At 39.9% G+C, this 20,896-nt stretch overlaps 1 protein-coding gene across 1 annotated transcript in view; it reads left to right on the forward strand.

Moving 5' to 3' along the window:
- Positions 1 to 20,896, forward strand: part of EHHADH (enoyl-CoA hydratase and 3-hydroxyacyl CoA dehydrogenase) — a 35,204-nt gene that overhangs the window by 11,126 nt on the left and 3,182 nt on the right. The window contains exon 6 of the mRNA XM_075831209.1: positions 16,316 to 16,657. Within this exon, the coding sequence (XP_075687324.1) occupies positions 16,316 to 16,657 (342 nt within the window). The remainder of the gene's footprint in view (positions 1 to 16,315; positions 16,658 to 20,896) is intronic.

Here is a 20,896-nt window from a genome sequence, read left to right on the forward strand (position 1 = left end):
TCATGAAGGGCGCACTCCCACACCTTCTCCCCCGCCCCCTTCACTACTGACTGATAGCAGTCAATAGTATGGAAGACGGGGAAATGGAGGACGTGAGTCCAATATATTCTGAGTGCTATTAAACAAGTGGCACTATATTTTTTTGGTGCCCTTTAGGCTATTCGTATAGCGGACCAGTCCCTATAATATATGCTTAAATAGATCACATATTGTCGTGACCGATATGCTTTAACGAAGTAGCTCACACTGCACAGTGATTTCACTGCTAGTCTATATCTCTATGGATGTTCATCATACGTAGATGTAAGTGTACACAACAGGTCGTAAGAAGTGACTATGGATGCACCTGTATAACCAGACACTGCAATGCTGACTTTTAATTAACCCCTTAACGACCAAGGACGAAAATGAACGTCATGGTCGGCTGCTAGTTCCCGCACCATGACGTTCATTTTCGTCCGCATTTCAAACTGTCACTCTGTGTAAACACAGAGTGACAAACCCGCGCTGACAGTTGTCCCCGACAGCTGAGACATCAGTCTTGCCGGACAGCGGACCATCGCCGCTGATTTCGGCAGTTAACTCCCTAAATAAAGAATAAAAAGTGATCAAAAAGTCGCATGTACCCGAAAATAGTACCAATAAAAACTTCTATCCGTCCCGCAAAAAACAAGCCCTTACACAGCTTTTTTGACTAAAAAATTATGCCTCTCAGAATATGGTGACACAGAATTATTTTTTTTTATAAATAAGTCATTTTATTGCGCAAACGCTAAAAAAAAGGACCAAACTTATATACATCTGGTATCGCCGTAATCGTACCAACCCGCAGAATAAAGTAAAAATGTCATTTATAGCGTACGGTGAGCGCCGCAAAAAAAAAACCTAAAAAACGGTGTCAGAATTCCTGTTTTTTGCTCAGGATTGCAAAAAAATTGAATAAAAAGTGATAAAAAAAAAATCGCATGTACCCCAAAATGGTACCAATGAAAACTACAGATTGTCCCGCAACAAATAAGCCTTCACACCACTCTATTGATGGAAAAATAAAAAAGTTATGGCTCTTGGAAAGCGGGGAGTGAAAATCTAAAATATGAAAGCAAAAAATGGATCAGTCCTGAAAGGGTTAATTCATTTCTAATGAAAAAACGTATGACAACATTTTGGGTATTTCCGTACTCGGGAGAAATTGCTTTATAAAAAAATGGTTGTTTTTTTCCTCCTTTATCCCTTGTGAAAATGAGAAAATGCAACATTTTAGTGGAAAAAATGTTGATATTAATTTTCGCGCCCTAATTCTAATAAACTCTGCAAAAGACCCGTGGGGTCTAAATGCTCACTATACCCCTAGAAAAATTCCTTGAAGGTTTTTCCAAAATGGGTTCACTTTTGGTGGGTTTCCACTGTTTTGGTCCCTCCAGTGCATTGCAAATGCGACATGGCACCGAAAACCATTCCAGCAAAATCATAAATCCAAATGGCGCTCCTTCCCTTCTGAGCCCTGCTGTGGGTCCAAACAGCAGTTTATTACCACATATGGGGTATTGTCGTAATCGGGAGACATTGCTTTACAAATGTTGGGGTGCATTTTCTTCGTTATTCCTTGTAAATAATAAAAATTTCTATGTTTCAGAAAAAAAGTACATTTTAATTCTTACAGACTAATTTCAATATATTTAGTGAAAAACCTGTGTGGTCAAAATGCTAACTATACCCCTAGATAAATACCTTAAGGGGTCTAGTTTTCGAAATGGGGTAGTTTATGGGGAGTTTCTATCGTTCTGGCAGCTCAAAGCTTCTCCAAATATACATTGGGGCCTAAAACATTTTCAAGCAAAATATGAGTCCTGAAAGCCTCCGGGTGTTCCCTTCCTTTGGGGCCCTGCCGTGTGTCCAAACAACGCATTAGGGCCACAATGTGGGTATTTTTGAAAACAGGAGAAAGAGGGTGATAGATTTTGGGGTGTGTTTCTTCATTTTCATGGTCGCTTTACAAAGAAATCGGTCTTCAAACAAATACTTTTATGAAAAAAGTGAAATTATTATTTTTTTCACCTGATATGCATTAAATTTAGCAAAGAACTGTGGGGTCAAAATAATTACTATACCCCTAAATAAATACCTTATGGGGTCTAGTTTTCTAAATGGGGTAGTTTATGGGGAGTTTCTATCGTTCTGGCAGCTCAAAGCCTCTCCAAATGTACAGTGGGGCCTAAAACATTTTCAAGCAAAATATGAGTCCTGAAAGCCTCCGGGTGCTCCCTTCCTTTTGGGTCCTGCCGTGTGTCCAGGCAGCGCATTAGGGCCACAATGTTGGTATTTTTGAAAACAGGAGAAACAGGGTGATAGATTTTGTGGTGTTTCTTCATTCTCATGGTCGCTTTACAAAGAAATTGGTCTTCAAACTGATACTTTTATGAAAAAAAGTGAATTTTTTTTTTTTTTCACCTGCTATGTATTCAATTTAGCAAAAAACTGTGGGGTCAAAATACTTACTATACCCTTAGGTAAATACCTTAAGGGGTCTAGTTTTCTAAATGGGGTCATTTGTGGGGCTTTCCACCATTCTGACACCTATGAGCCTCTGAAAACCTGGCTTGGTGCAGGAAAACAAAATGTACTTCAAAATTTATAAAATTATTATTCAATTTGTAAGTCCTCTAAATTGCTGAAAATTTATTTTATTTTTTCAAAAGTGCTGCCAAAATGGAGTAAAGAGATAGAAATATATGTTTAATTAAAAAAATTGTACAGTATGTGTGTACATATTTGACATATTGCAGTTAAAAATAGGGGAAAATGGTAATTTTTACAAAATTTCTTCCATTTTTCTATTTTTTTATTAATTTCCGCAAATCGTATCAGTCTACTTTTACCACTAAAATAAAGTACAACATGTGACGAAAAAACAATGTCAGAATTACTTGGATATTCAAAACTTTCACAGAGTTATTCTCTGATAAAGTCAGACATACCAGATTTGACAAATCTGGCTTGGTCATTAAGGTACAAACATGCCCGGTCATTAAGGGGTTAAGGACCTTTCTAACAAAACAAAAAGCTAATCACAGGGTGTCTCGCCACTTAGAACCCCATCGATCAGCTGTAATTTGTGGAGGAATCCTGCAGCAAGTGTTCAATTCCCCTGCAGTGCCACCACAGGGGAACCGAAGCATTACATGGTTACAATCAATGAGTTGCCTCTGTAATGCATGAATGTGTTTGGCTCCTCAGACTCTTTATAGCTGTTCTTCGTTCTGGCTAAAAGATTAGGGTTCTGATTGAGGGATCATCTCTCTATTAATCAGAATTCCCTAAAAGTTGATTTGAAAATTGGTTTTCTTAACCAGATAAACTCCATAAGAAAGTATTAGGCAAATCGATTCTTCCATCGTATTGAATGGCAAATTAGGTGAAACAATTGCTCTAGGGCGCAATGTCTAAATAGTCTAAGAGAACGCTTCAAGTTTAGATTTCACGTTTTCAAGATTAGTTTTAACAAAATGCGGGTAAACCCTAAATAATTTTTATTTTTTTGATTGGTTTGTTTCCCGCAGCATCTCTTCCAGGCCAGAGTCAAGAAAACAATACTCAGGTCTTGGGAAAGATTCTGCAGGAGACAAGAAAGTACAAAAGCTGATGAAAGTATGCTACAAATGTGTTTCTGTTCCACTTATTAATTAAAGCGTATTTTTAGTGAACATACACTGATGACCCACAAGTGCAATAAAGCTTCTAGTGCAAGGTACACTTCTACTATGTGTGACTTATGCCCTGAAAGCACAAATTGCTCCTCTCAGCACGAAAGTACTTTGGTCTGCTGTGATAAACTGTATCACTAGACTGTAAGGATAAGAGTTAGGGTATGTTCACACGGAGTGTTTTCAGACGTTTTTCGGGACGTAAACGACTGAAAAATCGGAAGAAGAACGTCTCCAAACATCTGCCCATTGATTTCAATGGGAAAAACTGCGTTCTGTTTCCGACGGGGCATTTTTTATGGCATGTCACTTCTTCAGCCATTTTTGGAGCCGTTTTTCAAAGACTCAATAGAAAAACGGCCATTAAAAACGCAGCGAAAACGCGAGTTTGTTTAAAAAACCGTCTGAAAATCAGGAGCGCTTTTCCCTTGAAAACCGCTCCTTATATTGATACGTTTTTTATTTTGTGTGTGCAAATACCCTAAGGCTCTGTTCACATCTGCATTGGAGGTTCTGCTCAGAGACTCCATCATAGATTGTCACGTTTGACGGAAATCGTAGTACAGCATAAAAGAACGGGACCTAGCGGACCCCATTATAAGTCAATAGGGTCTGTCCTGTGCCAATCATGTTGGTCTTGTGACGGATCCGGCACTCCATAAATTTTGTTGCTCTGATTATACGATGGAGCAGAACAACGGAATTGAAGAACACAGATGTGAACGAGGCTTATGAACATATCTGTAGCACTTGGTGGTCAGTGGTAAAGTTAGTATATGGTGGCTGTCCGTGACAAATTCAATTTCCTGTGCCTGGTGGTCCATGGTCTATTTAGCATCTTGTTTTTGTGTGTAAGTGTAAATTCAAGCAGTGTCTAATCCTGGTACTGGTGCTTAAGTGACCTGATCCCCAGTTTTAGTGTAAAGGTGGGTTCACACGCGGAAGATTTTCTTGCAGAAATTTCTGAGACTGAAAGTCCTTTCAATTCATCTGCATGGGGTTGTTTTTGCAGCAAGCTCTTGGATTTCTGTAACCCTAGATTTTCAGCTGCAGATATTTCTGCAACAAAATCTGCTGCGTGTGAATCCCCCTTTTTAGTTGGAGTTTGGAGCTTCATTTCTCGGTCACTGAGCTCCAAATCCCCTGCACATTTTGGTTGCCTGCAGTCACCACTAGGAGTACAACCGGACAGCCGCTCGCCTAACAACTGTGGCCGACGTCTACCTCTGCCAGCGTGTTGTAGCACCGTTTTCGCCTGACTTCCTAAATATCCAGCACACACCAGATGATTGGCTGAGCTCCCCTAATTATTAAACCTAGCCCTGAACATTTCCTCCTTGTGTGGGCAACTAGGTTCTTTGGTTACTGAGTGTTTTGTTAAGGTGTTTAGTTTGCTAGTTGGATTTGGCTCGGATTATGCCCGACTTTGTTGATTTCTGCCTGTCTTGACCCGTGCCTGTTTCCTCTATTTCATGAACTCTTCCCGTCCTGACTTTACGACTACTCATTGGCACCATGCTTCACGAATACCTATCCACCTGCAGACGGCATTTGCTGTCAGACTACTCCAAGATGCTACATTGGGATTCCCTATAATAAAGTAAGGGTTTGTAAGGTGAAGAATGGACAATTCCTTAGACTCTGTCCACAGTTTAGCCTAATGCCAAATCCAATAGTAACACAATAGGTCCCCTGGTACAATGCAAGTGAATTTTGACACATCTGAATTTGCCCTTGTACTGTGTTGGGTTTGTCACAACCAAACCAGGTGAGAAGCCACCCTATTACTTACCTGACTTTTATTGCCTTAAAGGTGCTGGCCGCTTTGTTTTAAATCCAGCTAAAATAACTCATAAGAAGTTGTAAAAGTTCTGCTCATCCCAGAAATAAGTACTGTGCTAGATGTAAACACTACCTGTTCTTACGTGACCCAGCTCTTCTCATCCATCCTACGTTATGGCCTAGATCAATCCGGTGACTTCCATGGCCCACACTCAATGAGCGTTCCCGTCAGTGTATTTCTTTTGCGTGTGCTCGTATTACCCGTGCGTCCATGTCCAGCGCATGCACACCTGTAAACGTTTCCTCTTCACTCACTTTTAATTCCTCAGCACCGGAGCACAATGTGTCCTTGCAGCTGTTACAGAGTAAAAAGTGCTCCATTTTTGACTGCATCACCCTTTTTTAAATGAGTTGTTTTGCATGTATATTTGTGTTTGTGACGCCTTTCCATTACTGATGCAAGTCAAAACCTGCTTGTTTGTGCATCATACATCCAAGATTCAAAAGGTCATCTTCATTTCTGTCTACCTCGTGGAAAGTTAATGATTGAAGAATGGGCTCTCATTACTTTAAATGTTGTTAAATCCTTAATCTAGAAAACAGAATGAGCCCTTGACCTAGTGTAACTGTAGAAGATCATTACACATGAGCAGACCGTATAATCGTATACTCTCATTAGCACAGATATACCTTATATCCACTAGATCGACCTCCTCATGATGATAGTATAGGCTGGTCATGCTTCTTCTTGGCGTGTAAGGAAAGACCGCTGAAAGGGAAGTTTTCCTAAAATATGACTTATTTTGGTAAAAACCAGATTGTTTTAAAAACATGTTTGCATTTCTTTATTTTATATAACATTATGAAGAACTGTATCACCATTTTTAAACTGGTTGCTAGAGCGTTCACAACAGACTTTTTTATTTAACATCTCTTTTTCCTTTTATGTAGATAATGTTATATAAAAATCATCCCGTATTACAGGTGGTGTTATAATGACTGAATGACCGCTGTATTACCAGTACTGGTGGAGACAAGATGGGCAGGATTACACAACTGTCAATGTGATTCACCACCCGATTCCCTCAGCAATAGCAGTTTATTCCAGGTGGTCCCCACATCACAGCCCCTCCCCCAAATCTAGACAAACCCTTTAATGAGCTAAGCGATCATGGATATTCATATATTATTGCGCCAAGCTACAGGGGGTTATAAATGAGCCAATTAGATTTTATCCCATTCAGAAGAGTTCACCTTTGTGCACTAAAAATACTGTAGACATGAAATAAGAATTATAATATCTGTCAATATCACCTAGTATACTTGTAAATAAGAGCTGTCAACATCACATTGTACACTTGTAAATAGTTTACACTCAACATCATGTGGTTTTCCCTCCACCGCACAGTGGCGAAAAGCTAACAAAGATCTTATTTAACAAAAGTAAAATCCAGACTCTTAGTAATTGAAACGATGAAAAACAAGGTGGCACTTCATTGTAACAAAATGTTTAGTAGCAGGAAAAACACATTTGTAGGGGGGGGGGGGGTTATTAATTTGAATTATTAATTTTACTATATTGATCAATCAGGTTTTAATATACTTTAATAAAACGAAAATCAGTTTTGGGAGGAACCCTGCCAAGTAAATGCTAAGCAAGAAAATAGCCTACTGGTAATAATGTCAATCTGAGATTTTGTACTTCCACTAAATGCCTAGGGAGGGCGGTATTGCACCATTTTTGTATAGCATGTTGAAATGAAGTATAAAATATAAATGATTATTTCTTTCCTTTATTTCTATTTCTTATTACATCTATGGTGAAATACTGGATTGTGCAGCCTTTAAAGATCATTATTCCCCCACTTCTTTTTGTTCAATCATAAGTACCCTCCCCTTATACAATTTCTATTATCCATATGCCCTTATGAGCAGAATAAAAATGCCTGACCTCCCACACCCATCAATGAATGTATGCAGCCTTTCTGCACATGTATCAGGGGCGCACTTAAGGGTAATTTCCAAATGCCTGAAATCCTTGCTAAGCAGTTTAGAAAAAATAAAATTCAGCCTATTGCTGAATTTCTTTCTCAAACCACTAAGGGGAGCTCACTGCTTATAAATATATTATTGCGTTGAATTACAGCTGTAAAATAATCTAAATGCAGTGAGCTCCCCCTAGTGGTATCTTCTGGAAGACCGAATATCACTATTCACTATGGTTGTGTGAAGGGAACCAGAAGATTTGTAGGTCTTTATCCAAAAAACAGAGCCGTCACCTTTTTATAATATTTCTAGACCTATTTATTCAATTATACACTTTCTTGCCCAAGACAATCACCATCCTAAACAATATGATATCATAAAAAAATATAATTACATTAAATGGTTAACTATTAAAGGCTGTGAAAACCTCTGAGGGCTTTTTTTTATTATTTTAATAAATAGATCCATCAGTGTGATTTGTGTAACTTCCTAATTAGTTTTTATTAAAAATTCATTTTACTTTTGGAGTACAGCTGCTTTCTCTGTATTTTCTATACAGAGCAGCTGTATCGTTCACTGAATCAGTCAGTCCCGCGGACCTGATGGGTTCAGTGTTGGCGGGTCCTGCATTTCTCTGACACACAGGATCCACCTGTAAACTCTCACATCAAAGTTCATAACTTCGATGTGATGGATAACAGGTAGAATCCTGTGTGTTAGGGACACGCAGGACCCGGCAACACTGAGCCCGTTAGGTCCGCGGGACTGACGGATTCAGTGTAAAACGAACGATAGAGCTGCTCTGTATAGAGAATACAGAGCAGCTGTATCTCCAAAAGTAAAACGAATTTTTAATAAAAACTACTCAAGAAGTTCCACTAATCACACTGACATCTATTTAAAAAAATAAATTAAAAAAATTCTCGTAGTCGACTTTGGTATTCAATCCCGTCAAAACTACGGAACCCTTGCACAACAGAGACAAACTGAAACCATTGGCACCGCAACCATCACCATTGAAATCAATTATGATGGAAACGGAAAGCTCTGGTTTCAGTTTGTGTCAGTCAGTGCTCCGTTCCGACGAAAAGCTCTGACAGAACGGAGCCCTGACGCAGATGTGAACAAAGCCTTATAGTCCAAAATATACGGTATACATTTTTGCCTTTCTATAATAAACAAAATGATCTCAAAGATGCTGAGTTATGGGCCGGTTCACATGAGCGTTCACTTTCCGTTGTGGGGTTCCGTCGGAGGTTTCTGTTTTAATTTGAAAGCGAACGCTCATGTGAACCAGCCCAAAGGCCTCATGCACACGCAAGTGTCACCCGTGGACCGTTCTCGCAGTAATAAGTATAGGAGCACGGTCCGTAAATGCAAAAAATAGGATATGTCCTATTTTTTTTGTGGGCCATTTTTACGGCCCAGACACACACCCGTAAATATAGGAAGGTGTCCGTGGCCGCTAGAAATGAATGGGTCAGTATTTTATCTGTAATTGCGTATCTGTAATTGCGGATAAAAATTACGGTCGTGTGCATGAGGCCTTAGCCTGTCAAAAATCAGAGTACTTATTTTAATGTGGTTCTTAGGCAGTGTATTTCCAGCCAGGATGCCCTCTAATGGAAGATATCCGCAGCCATTAAAAGGGTTTTCTCACCATTAAATATCATATGATTGTATAGACCATAAAAAGTGAACGTTTGCAATTTACATGCCGTTAAAAAAAAATCTAGTGAAGTTAACATTTACTTACTTTGTATGGTGCCAACTGGTGTTCAAAGGTATAGCAATGTGCACGTCCATCTGCTAAGCTGAGCGCTGGTGGACACACTTACTTAATCACACAACCAGGTCTCTGCATAGTGATTTTCTGTTCACTGCAGAGCAGCCAATAGAAATAGATTTCCTCCCTGCTTGTCAGGGAAGGAGCAGAGCTTCTGCAGTAGCATGACGGAATAGATGAGAAGACTGTCACCAGGGGAAGTAATAAGGGACTATATCGTCAGCTGCCAGGGGGAAAGAGACTGATTCTGCTCATAGCCCCTCCTCCAGCAGCACAGATTAGGAGCACCAAAAGAGACACATGGGAACAAAAATTAATGAAAAAAAGTTTTTGGTTTAAAATGCTAGAGACACTGCAAATTACATAAAAACAGCTATTAACCACAATTCAGGACTTTTGGTCAATGATTCATGTGATAACCCCTTTAACTTTTATATTTTGTTGCTGTTCAAAATCCATCTGCAAGGCAAATCATTTTTATTGAAAGATTTACTGTACGTCAAGTAACCATGGAGATAACATTCTCTCTCCTAGAATGTGGTTAAATTTTTGGATTTACAGCCTCCTATAATCTATAAAGTCGGAACCCTCATAGCATAATACGTTCTTAGCTGTGTTCTTTGTGTAGTGTCTTGTTGTTTTAATTGACTCTCTTTATTCCTTCGTGTTTTGATGAGGAGCAGCTTTTAGATTCAACATGTCTTTGGATTTGAGAGTGAATGTGGTTAAAAATTGGGACCTGCATGTAATAATTACAGTACATACCGTCAAGGATATTTAAAGGTGTTTTCCGTGTTATTAAAATTGATGGCCTATTCTTAGGATAGGCCATCAATATTAGATCTTTGGGAGTCCGACTCCTGCCACTCCCGCTGATCAGCTATTTGAAGGGGCCGCAAGGGATGGTGGTGCAATACCTTGCACGGCCACTACAAATTTAATGACACATGCAAGTACAAACAAGAAGGGGAACCATGTAAGCAATGAAGAGGCTGTGGAGCTCGTACAAGCGCCACAACCCCATCGAATAGCTGATCGCCAGGAATTGGTCCCCCACAGATCTAATATTGATATCCTATTCTAATGATAGACCATACATTTTAATAACCCAGATAACCCCTATAAGTCCACTGAATATTGTAATGCGGCCACGGGGTTCAATTCATCGTCTACTGTAATTGTCTTCTAACTAGAAAATTCAGAATTCATGATTATATCAGTGCTTATACTGTAGAAGACAACTGTGATGAATACAATGGTTCTTCCGGCAATAATACAATGGTTCCTGTCAGCCATATTCGCTTTACTTGGATTTATTTTTCCATCACCTGGTCACTCGGAGAGCTGTCCGCCACCCTTTCTCATTGCTCAGTGGGAGAACCTTCCCATACCTCTCAATGTACAGACTTGTTTGAATGAATCTATGCTGTGAAGTTTACTGTAGTTCAATATTGCCATCAGTGAGGAAGTACAGTAACTCGCCTTTACTAGCCCAGAAGCAGTGATCCAGTATTAATTCAGGATCTGACTACAGTTCCACATCTTGTATTATATACACTGTGCTGTTTATATCACAATTGACAAAGCAGAAGTATTAAAAAAAATCTAATATCTGTATAGGGTATTTGACTTTCTTCATCAGCCAGGTTTCCCCTACACCATCACCAGTATGATCGTTTTCAGCCGTTAACTCTGCATATGTAACCATATCTGCATGGAGATTGTATGTTCTCCACATGTTTGCCTGAGTTTCCTCCTGATAATCCGAACAGTCCAAGTACTCCCCACACTCCCAAAAACATACTGATAGGTAATTTGGCTTCCTATTAAATTGGCCTTTGTGTGTCATAGATAGGGAAATTTGATTAAGCCCCGCTAGGGACTGGGACCGATGTAAATTATAATCTCTGCGCAGCAATAAATTTGGACCTCCCCTGGAGTATAGCATTTGTCTTATATATGTTAAATGGTTTTTTGGGTATTATGCAAATAAAGATTAAATGGGTTGTCCCAGAATCAACAATTCTCACCTAACCACAGGAATTGAATGGAGCGGCGGTCGAGCATTCGCACTGCCGTTTCATTAAGTCTGTGGGAATGAAAGCTAACAACCGAGTACAGCTCTCTACTGTTTCCATTCAGTCCCAAAGACATTGAATGGAGCAATGGGCGCATGTTTCATCACCACTCCATTCAAACTCCTCCTCACTGTGGGGAGTGCAGTGAGAAGGAATGGGGGTTCTGGACCCCTGTTCTCACAATCTGCTGAGCCCCCAGTGATCGGACAATTATTACCTATCCTGTGGATAGGGGATATTTGTCGATTCTGTGACCACTCCTTTAATCATGGCATGAATGAAAAATTCTACAACTTTCAAATACATATTGTGTTTCAGTTCCCATAAATTTGGAAGCATACAATTGACCAAAATGTCTTGGTATGCTGGAGCATTATGCTTTCGCTGCATTGAAACTAAGGGGCTTAGGCCAACCCCTGAATAACCCCATAACACTACCCTCCTCCACCAAATTTTTACAGTTGGCACAATGCAGTCAGGCAGGGAACGTTCTCCTGGCATTCGCCAAACCCGGACTCGTCCATCAGACTGCCAGATAGAGAAGCGTGATTCTCTACTCCACAGAACACGTTTCCACTGCTCCAGAGTCCAGTGGTGGCGTGCTTTACACCACTCCTTCTGACGCTTAGCGTTGTGCTTGGTGATGTAAGATTTGCATGCAGCTGCCCGGCCATGGAAACCCATGCCATGAAGCCAGAGGAGGTTTGGAGCTCTGCAGTTGGAGTCAGCAGAGCATTGGTAACGTCTATGCACTATGCGCCACTACACTTGGCGACTCTGCTCTGTAACTTTACGTGGTCTGCCAATTCGTGGCTGAGTTGTGGTTTCTAAATGCTTCCACATTTCAATAATAAGACTCAGTTGATCGTGAAATATCTAGAAAGGGAAGAAATTTCACGAACGGACTTGTTGCAATGGTGGCATCCTATTACTGTACCACGTTCTAATTCAGTGAGCTCTTTAGAACCACCCATTCCTTCACAAATGTTTGTAAAGGCGACTGCGTGGCTAGGTGCTGGATTTTATACACCTGTGGCAATGGGACTGAATGAATCACCTGAATTCCGTGATTAAACGGTGTCCCCCAATACTTTTGCCCATATAATGTATATTCCAAAGTTTGTTTGGTGGAGGTCCTAGCACTGAGACCCCCACCAATCGCTAAAACGAAGCGGCAAAAGCACTCGTGTGAGCGATCAGCCGCTTCGTTTCTGTTCGTCTTTTTCCGGAAAGCCAATGTATCGGAGTACGGGCTCATAGACGTTCTATGGAGCCCGTATTCCGATAAAATTATTTCCAGAAAAAGCCGAACGGAAAAGAAGCGGCAGAGCGCTCACAATAGTTTTTTCAGTGAAAGTGGAGGTACACGAAGATCTTCATGTGACATAATAGATGATGGTGACTGGAGAATATGGCCTTTTGTACAGTTGGTTTCTTAATTGAATGAATAGAGATCTATACCAGTGGTAGATGGCAGAGGAGAGTGCACATTCATGGACCAGAATATATACAACAATTATGCTGACATTTATGCCATTGTCCAACAAATTGGGGCAGATTTCCTAAGCTAAATGCGCCAGAATTCTGGATTAATTTGTGCAAAAAAAAACTGGAGTACATGCCTTGTGCCAGATTTACTCTGTGTTTTAGACACTTCTTTTTGCGCCTCACTAGACCGTTTTGAACAGTGTCTAAAAAAGGTGTGGCTTAGAGGAGCCTTAGAATACGCCAAATTGAACCAAAAGTTTGGCACAAAATATTTGTCTAAGGAAAGCTAACCAAGAGGTAGTGTAAAGAAGAAAGTCTAGGGGTCTAACGTGTCTAGCAAGATATGCCAAATCTTTCACATATTGCGCGCTACTGTGATAAATTTGGCGCATCTTCTGCCAGCCTGGTCAAGTTTTGAGCTGTCTAAATTTAAGACCGTAATAATAAATCTCCCCATTCTCTCCATACAATTGTCAGTGTCCTTAGGCCGGATTCACACGAGCGTGTGAGTTTTGAGCACGCAAAAAACGCGGCGTTTAGTCTGCGCAAAAGTCACTTAACCGCTCCGTGTGTCAGCCCCTTATGATGCGTTTGAATGTTTGTAAACAGAAAAGTACGTGGTGCTTTTCTGTTTTCATTCATCCTTTTCACAGCTGTTGCGCGAATCACGCTTGTCCCACAGAAGTGCTTCCGTGTGGTGCGCGTGATTTTCATGCACCCATTGACTTCAATGGGTGCGTGATGCGCGAAATACGCTCAAAGAACGGACATGTCATGACTTTTTCGCTGCGGACTCACGCTGCGTAAAATCACGTACCTGTCTGCACGGCCCCATAGACTAATATAGGTCCGTGCGACGCGCGTGAAAATCACGCGCGTTGCACGGACGTATATCCTGTTCGTCTGAATAAGCCCTTATTCTGTAGCTGTTCTCCCTGACAGAAAAAAAAAAGAAGATGCAAATGTACCACTATACCCTTGCAAAATACATGTTTCTGCTGTGTAAATTTGTGTAAGGCCATGTACACGACTGTCATTTTCATCTGTAATTATGCAATCCGTAATTACGTATAAAATTGCGGAACCATTCATTTCTATTGGCCACGGACACCTTTCTGTACATATTCGGATGTGTGTCCGGGCCGAAGAAATGATCTGCAAAATATAGAACATGTCTTCCATACACCGCAGCTGTGTATTATAGTTGACACACTGCTCTAACGGCCAGTAACCGCGATTGTGCTGTTCCTGTCCGTTTAACTAGTTAAATTCCGCCGTTAATAGTGACCACGGCATTTAAACAGTTAGGAGGAGGGGGCGGCCCCCTCCAATGGTCCCCCGCAGCACGATCGCGGGGCGCCGATGGTTGTCATGGCAGCCCGGGGGCCTAATAAAGGCCCTCAGGTCTGCCTTCAGGTATGCCTCCAGCATGGCTTAGCAGAGCCCTGTAAAAATTACAATATACTGCAATACATTTGTATTGAACTGCATTGTATCAGCGATCTAACGATCGCTGGTTCAAGTCTCCTAGGGGGACTAATAAAATGTGTAAAAAACTAAAAGTTAAATACAATTTTTTAAAAAGTGTAAAAAAAAAAAAAAAAAAAATATTAAGTTAAAAGAAAAACCTTTTCCCGTTTTTCACCCAGCACAATGTAAAAAAATAATTGGTATCACCACGTCCGTAGAAGTCTGAACTATTAAAATATACCATTATTTAACTCACAGTAAACGGCGTAAAAAAAATAAATGAAAACACCCGAATCATTTGTTTTTTTTGGTCACGTTCGCGCTAAAAAAAATGAAATAAGTGATCAAAAAAATCGTATGTACCAATAAAAACAAAAGCTCATCCCGCAAAACGGGCACAGTCGTGTGCATGGGTCCCTTAGAATGCCATGAAACAGAACAATTTTTTTGTTAACAAATAATTTTTCTTTGTAAAAGTAGTAAAATATTAAAAAAAACTAAATAAAGTTGGTATCACCGTAATCGTATTGAGACGCAGAATAAAGTTAAGTTGTCGTTTTTAACCGCACGGTGAAAGCCGTAAAAACAAAACCTTAAAAACAATGGAGGAATTTCATTTTATTCCAATTGTACCCAACAAATAATTTTTTGCCCATTTCCCAGTACATTATAGGGTACATTAAATGGTGCCAATAGAAACTACAGCTCCCCCTGCAAAAAATAAGCCCTCACACCATTCTATTGATGGAAAAATAAAACTGTTCTGGCTCTTGGAAGGCGGGGAGTGAAAAACTAAAACGTAAAAACGAAAAATGTCTGGGTCGTTAAAGGGTTAAAAATAAATAAATCATCCGACTGGAAGTTTCAGTAGTAGAGTAATTGCTCAGAAACTTGGCATTGATGAGACCGGCAGCAGATTATGCCACTTATCTAAAAGTACAGCTTATTTAGGAATTTACCGAATGCAGTTGAGTGAATGTGTAAGAAGTATACTTCTCCTTCTCTGCCGGAGGGGACCGAAAACTAAAGCGCTTCGCAGCTGGTGATCGCGTTTGAGGAACGGACTGAGACCATCTTGTTTGTAACACTCGTTTTTCCTCAGGACAGGAGAAGAAAAAAAACTGCTTAGTATCTACCAGCATCCAACCTGCATTCCCTTCCCAGCAGAACATTTCATGAGATGCTGTCATTTTTCTGCTTCCCCAAATTGTAGGAGATGAAAGAGATGTTTCCATCTGTCAACTCCCTGCTTCAGGGGTGACGGAGCATCCGATTTGCTTGTATTACACCAGTGCTTTATACAGCCTGCAGCAAGTAGAGAACAACTGAAAGACCAAGCAAAAGACGAAAGAAGTGAAGAATACGATTATCCAGGAAAATAAACTTTATATATATATATATATATAGTAAAGAACATCCATACAGTATGTATAGTTGTGGACAGAATTGTTGGTACCCTTCCGTCAAAGGAAGAAAAGCCCACAATGGTCACTGAAATAACTTGGAACTGACAAAAGTAATAATACGTTTTAATTTACTGAAAATCAACGAATTTAAATCAGAGAATGATTTTGAATTGTGGTTCAACAGAAATTTAAAAAAAAATAAACTAATGAAACTGCCCTTGACAAAGATGATGGTACCCTTAGAAAAGATTGAAAATAATTTGTCCATAGAGACATGTTAAACTAAGGGGTGTCCTGTAATGAGCACCAGGTGTCTTCACACTTTTAATCGGTCAGTTTGCCTATTTAAAGGGTGAAAAGTAGTCACTGTAGTTTGGTATCACGGTGTGTACCACGCTGAACGTGGACCACAGAAAGCTAAGGAGAGAGTTGTCTCAAGAGATTAGAAATAAAAAGTTATTGCCGTGACCATTGTGGGTTTTTCTTTCTTTAACGGAAGGGTACCAAAAATTCTGTCCACGACAGTATAAGCAATTATATATCGTGGTCCAGTACACTGTAATATACATTTAAAAGAAAAAATACACTTCGTCATCTATATTGTTCTCTTCATTTTAGGAAGTGATTTGGCTAAGCGGAGACTCAGCGTTAACTATGTACCGTCCAATCCCAACATGGAAAGCTTCTTGGACACCGCTGTGGAGAAAGCGAAGAAGCAGTTTCGTGGGGCTCGAGCTCCTTTAGCCTGTATAGAGGCTGTAAGAGCTTCTGTCCAGAAACCATACCATCAAGGTATAGAGAAAGAGAAACAACTGTTCCTCTCCCTCTGGGCTACGGGCCAGCCTCAAGCACAGCAATATGCCTTCTTTTCCGAGAGGAATGTTGGGAAGTGGACACATCCCTCAGGTGGTAGATGGGACACTGTTGCACCGATACCTGTCCGCACAGCTGCTGTTATAGGTAGGTTACAAATCACTCCACTGGCTTTTTCCTGTGCTTTCCTTCCTTTTTAGACTCCCAGTGATCTTTTACTATATATATATATATATATATATATATATATATATATATATATATATAATGTGTGTTGTGTGTGTGTGTGTGTGTGTGTGTTTTCTTCATTACCGTGCAGATTTGTATGGGTTTAGAAGTGATTGACAAACATAGAAGATTTTACAATAAGGCCTCAAGACAGCCATAATTCGGCCCCATTTCAGCGTCCCTACTACAGCCACAAGACCAAAACCTCCCCCACGTTCAAGTGTACTGAATTTAGATCACTATTGAACTCTATGGTGATCTAAATTCAGATCACTTGAACTGCGGTGGGTTCAGGTCTTTCGGCTGTAATAAAGACACCAAAATGAGTACAACATTCCTTTTTTTTTTTTTTTTTCTTTTTTTTTTTTTGTAATACAAAACTAATGTTAATCCATGGGGCTTTTCACACGGGCGTATAAAATATGTGCGTATTTTAAAAACACGTTATGCACTACTTTCGTTCATTTTGCGGATGGAAATGCCCATTGAAGTCTATAGAAAGAGTTGAAAATACAGATTCATCCATATATCTTCTGTATTTCATCAGTATTACTTCCATTTTTCAAAGGAGCTATCTCATGTAATTCCATTTCCTCCCTAGAAGACAGCTGATCAGTATTATGGATATGTAATACTGATGCAATACCAATGCCATATTATCCGTAAAATGCCCCTATTGCGGATCCTTATTACGGACGTTTAGCTATACACTCAAAACTGTCCGAACCTGTGGCCAATTTATTATGTGTTTAATTAGCACATCGTAAGAATGCTGTACTACCTGTACTCCTGGTGGGAAGTAATAGAATTTTATTTCCATGCTTTGTTTAAGGCTTTATTCTTGTCCCACATCAGCCCAGAGAACTTTTGGAGAGCTAGCAAAGCCATCTATTCTACAGGTTGATTTCACATTCATTCTGGGCATATACCATAGGTCCCACTGATATTTCCATGTCACACAATGCTCATATCAACGTCCCAAAATAAACTACCTACTAAAGTGGTCACTAAACCATTGATACCAAGGACCATGAGTAGAGTACTTTCTAGCGGAAAATCTAGATATTACTTTTCCCCAGACAGAAGAGATAAGAGCGTCGACTTCAATTACTTCCCTTTTCGACTAGTACGTCATTTTTTTTGTCGTGTCCTGGTGGCTTTTGTCACGATGGTTGTCATTATGAGAGAGGGCAAGTTTTCTTTGAAGCCTGAATTCTAATCTTTCCGGGATACTTTGCTCTATCGAGTGAGTTGTTGGGGGAAAGAGTCATGAATAATTTAGTTGTTTTTTTTAAATCTCCATTTGGCCTTTTTTAAAGATGACTATTGGGACATGAGCTCCACACTGGCAGCGATTGATGGATCTCCGGACCTGTTAAGATGTAACAAGTATTCTTGGAATGATAAACAATTTTATAATTTAGCAAAGAACCATCATTAAAAAAAAACAACTATAATTCCTGAATATTCTAATTATTCATTCACAATCCGCTCCTAAAACATGATCAATAGATTTCAGGATCAATTTATAAGTCGTAATTTGTACTTCATTTACACGGAATTAATGTGAATGGGCCCATAAAGGACACACTAGAAAAGTATTCTAGAGAGAGATATTTTCAGAGACCAAAATAAATAAATATCTGTTAGGATTGCCCAAGCACTTTTTTTTTGCTTATATTTTCTTTATTTCTTTAAAACCAGGACATCTTATGGCATGCCTAGTTTGGCATAGAGTATAGTGATAATATTGAGCCTTCAGTTTTAATACCCGAGACTAGAAAAGATTTCAAGACTCTCAATAGAATGGAAAAATCTTGGCGTGGATCCCATACTATACTATGCTGTTCTATTCCCCTTCATTTATCAGTTGTCGAATATTCCTTTAATAATCTTAGACATGTCTGTGAAAATAATTGAGCTGTGGATGAATCCACCTGTGCTTCATTTAAAGAATACCCTGTGCAGCTTGAGGATGCTATTAGGGAATTATAAAAAAATGTGGAGTATTTATTAGAATGATTGCACATTTTGTTAACCAGATAAATCCACGATCAGAATGTATTCCCATTATAATGACATCTGTATAAGCTGATGCTCTGAATAAATAAAGGTTTAAGAATGTGACCAAAAAGTATCCTAGACAGCCCCTTTAAAAGTTTGATTCTGTACATTGTGTTCAGACAGTCTAGAGGATGGAAGGTACAAGAGGTGAGTAAAAAGTTTGGAGTGTATAAAATGGGTTTTGGAACCTGCAGTCATGATTGCAGCTCATTGATCTGGCGCTGTAAACAACTGCAGACAATCAGTACATAAGAGCCTTCACGTCAACTAGAAACTTAAAAGTACTGCAAGTAAATGGATTTTCTCCAGACCGGTGCTATATTTATACAATCTGCACCTATTACATGATAGGCGGGTTAAAGGGCACCTGTCACTATGATGGACCCCTTTCGATCGAGGCATTTACAAGACCACTAGATTCTCCCAATATTAGGGTCACGAGGGTCAAAGCTTAGCACAGTGTAAGCACATAGCGAACACTTCTTCTCAATGGGCCCGCTCAGCCAGAGCAAGAATTTCATCATATACCAACATCCCATCCAGGTCATACTCAAAATATTGTATGAACATTGTATTCACTCATTTATATACAGGGCGCTATGCACAGTGCCTTATTGGGTGCACAGTATTGCTGCAACAACATCAGTTTCTCTGACCATTATCGGTGCACAGGCAGCTACACAGTTACCGCCAAACATTAATGAGGGGAGCGCAGGCGCCTTCATAAAGCATACTCCATATTGTGCCATTTGCATAAACCTCTACAAGATAGTAGAGCAGCTACGAGTGACACTTAGTATAATAGCCCATCAGAACTATCATGATTAAACAGGGCAGTATACAGTATATTTTGAACACCGATCTGCCTTTTTAAAGAGGGTATACCATGACCAAAATGTATGATATACCAATTGAATATTACATATTTGTCTTGCCAGTGGCGGTTTGACCACTGGGATGCCCACTGATCCTAAGAGTGGGGGTGCCAGCTACCCTGGCACAATCATTGTCCTTTAGGGTATATGGGAGATTCAGAAACAGCTGAGCACACTTGGTCTGCTTTCCCATTCACTCTAGTGGAGAGTGACCTCACACCCATCTCTAACAGGTGATCGACCCCCCCCCCTGCTAATGGGAGGTTAATGGCATAACCAGTAGATATTCCATAAATGTTTATCATTAGAAAACCCATTCAAGGTGAGAGTGAGCAGTTTACACAGACTTGAATTTTCAGACTTTGGGGCAGATTTACTAATAATATCTATGTTTTAGACAGTGAAAACTTTGATAAATTTGTCACATTTTCTGATTGCCTTGTCTAAGTGGTGCATGCTGTGTTGTGCATTTTGTCACTTTTTTAGATATACCCCCTTCTGGTAGACCACACCCCCGTTTATGCTAAACCACGCCCCCTGGTCGAGCATGTTGAAAAAAGCATCAAACTGTTCATAATGGCGGCGCAGCGCATGTACGCCAGAATTCTAGCTGAATTTGGATAGTAAATCTGCCCCTTTTAAGTGCAGTTAGGCTTTGATTGGTTTTATCCCGGTGGAAGAATTCCTTTATGTAATGATATTAACGAGGATATGTTCTACCAGCTGTAAAGTCTTCTCAAATTCTCCGATTATACTGCATCATTTGACTAAGTCAGTGGTATGATACAGATTCCAGCATATAAGCGGTTACAATACTTTTATTTCAATTTGACCGACAGCTACAGCAACCTTGTAATTATTTTACCTCTTATCTCGCAAGCACAAACAAGGCCACGCAGAAATAAGGCCACGCAGGAAAGACTTGTTTGTTGACACCTGAAAATGAAAAAAAACTTCAAGGCCGACTGCCTCCAGATATGATAGAGATATAAATTTTTCATAGACCACAATAAATGAGTTTTGCAGCAATATGGCCGGTCTGTGGAAGGCTTTATGTATATTAATGCGATTAATTACTAGATCTTTCCTCGCTGGAACGGCACTGCTCGCAGCCACTGGAAATATCATCTTTCTTCAGGCAATGCAAGAAAAAGAAAACTGCGTGCCACAGGGATTTCAAGGATTTCACAGGAAACTGAATTTTCTTGCATATTCCCTG

The sequence above is a fragment of the Rhinoderma darwinii genome, chromosome 6, assembly GCF_050947455.1.
Source record: "Rhinoderma darwinii isolate aRhiDar2 chromosome 6, aRhiDar2.hap1, whole genome shotgun sequence".
In the NCBI taxonomy this organism is placed as follows: Eukaryota; Metazoa; Chordata; class Amphibia; order Anura; family Rhinodermatidae; genus Rhinoderma; species Rhinoderma darwinii.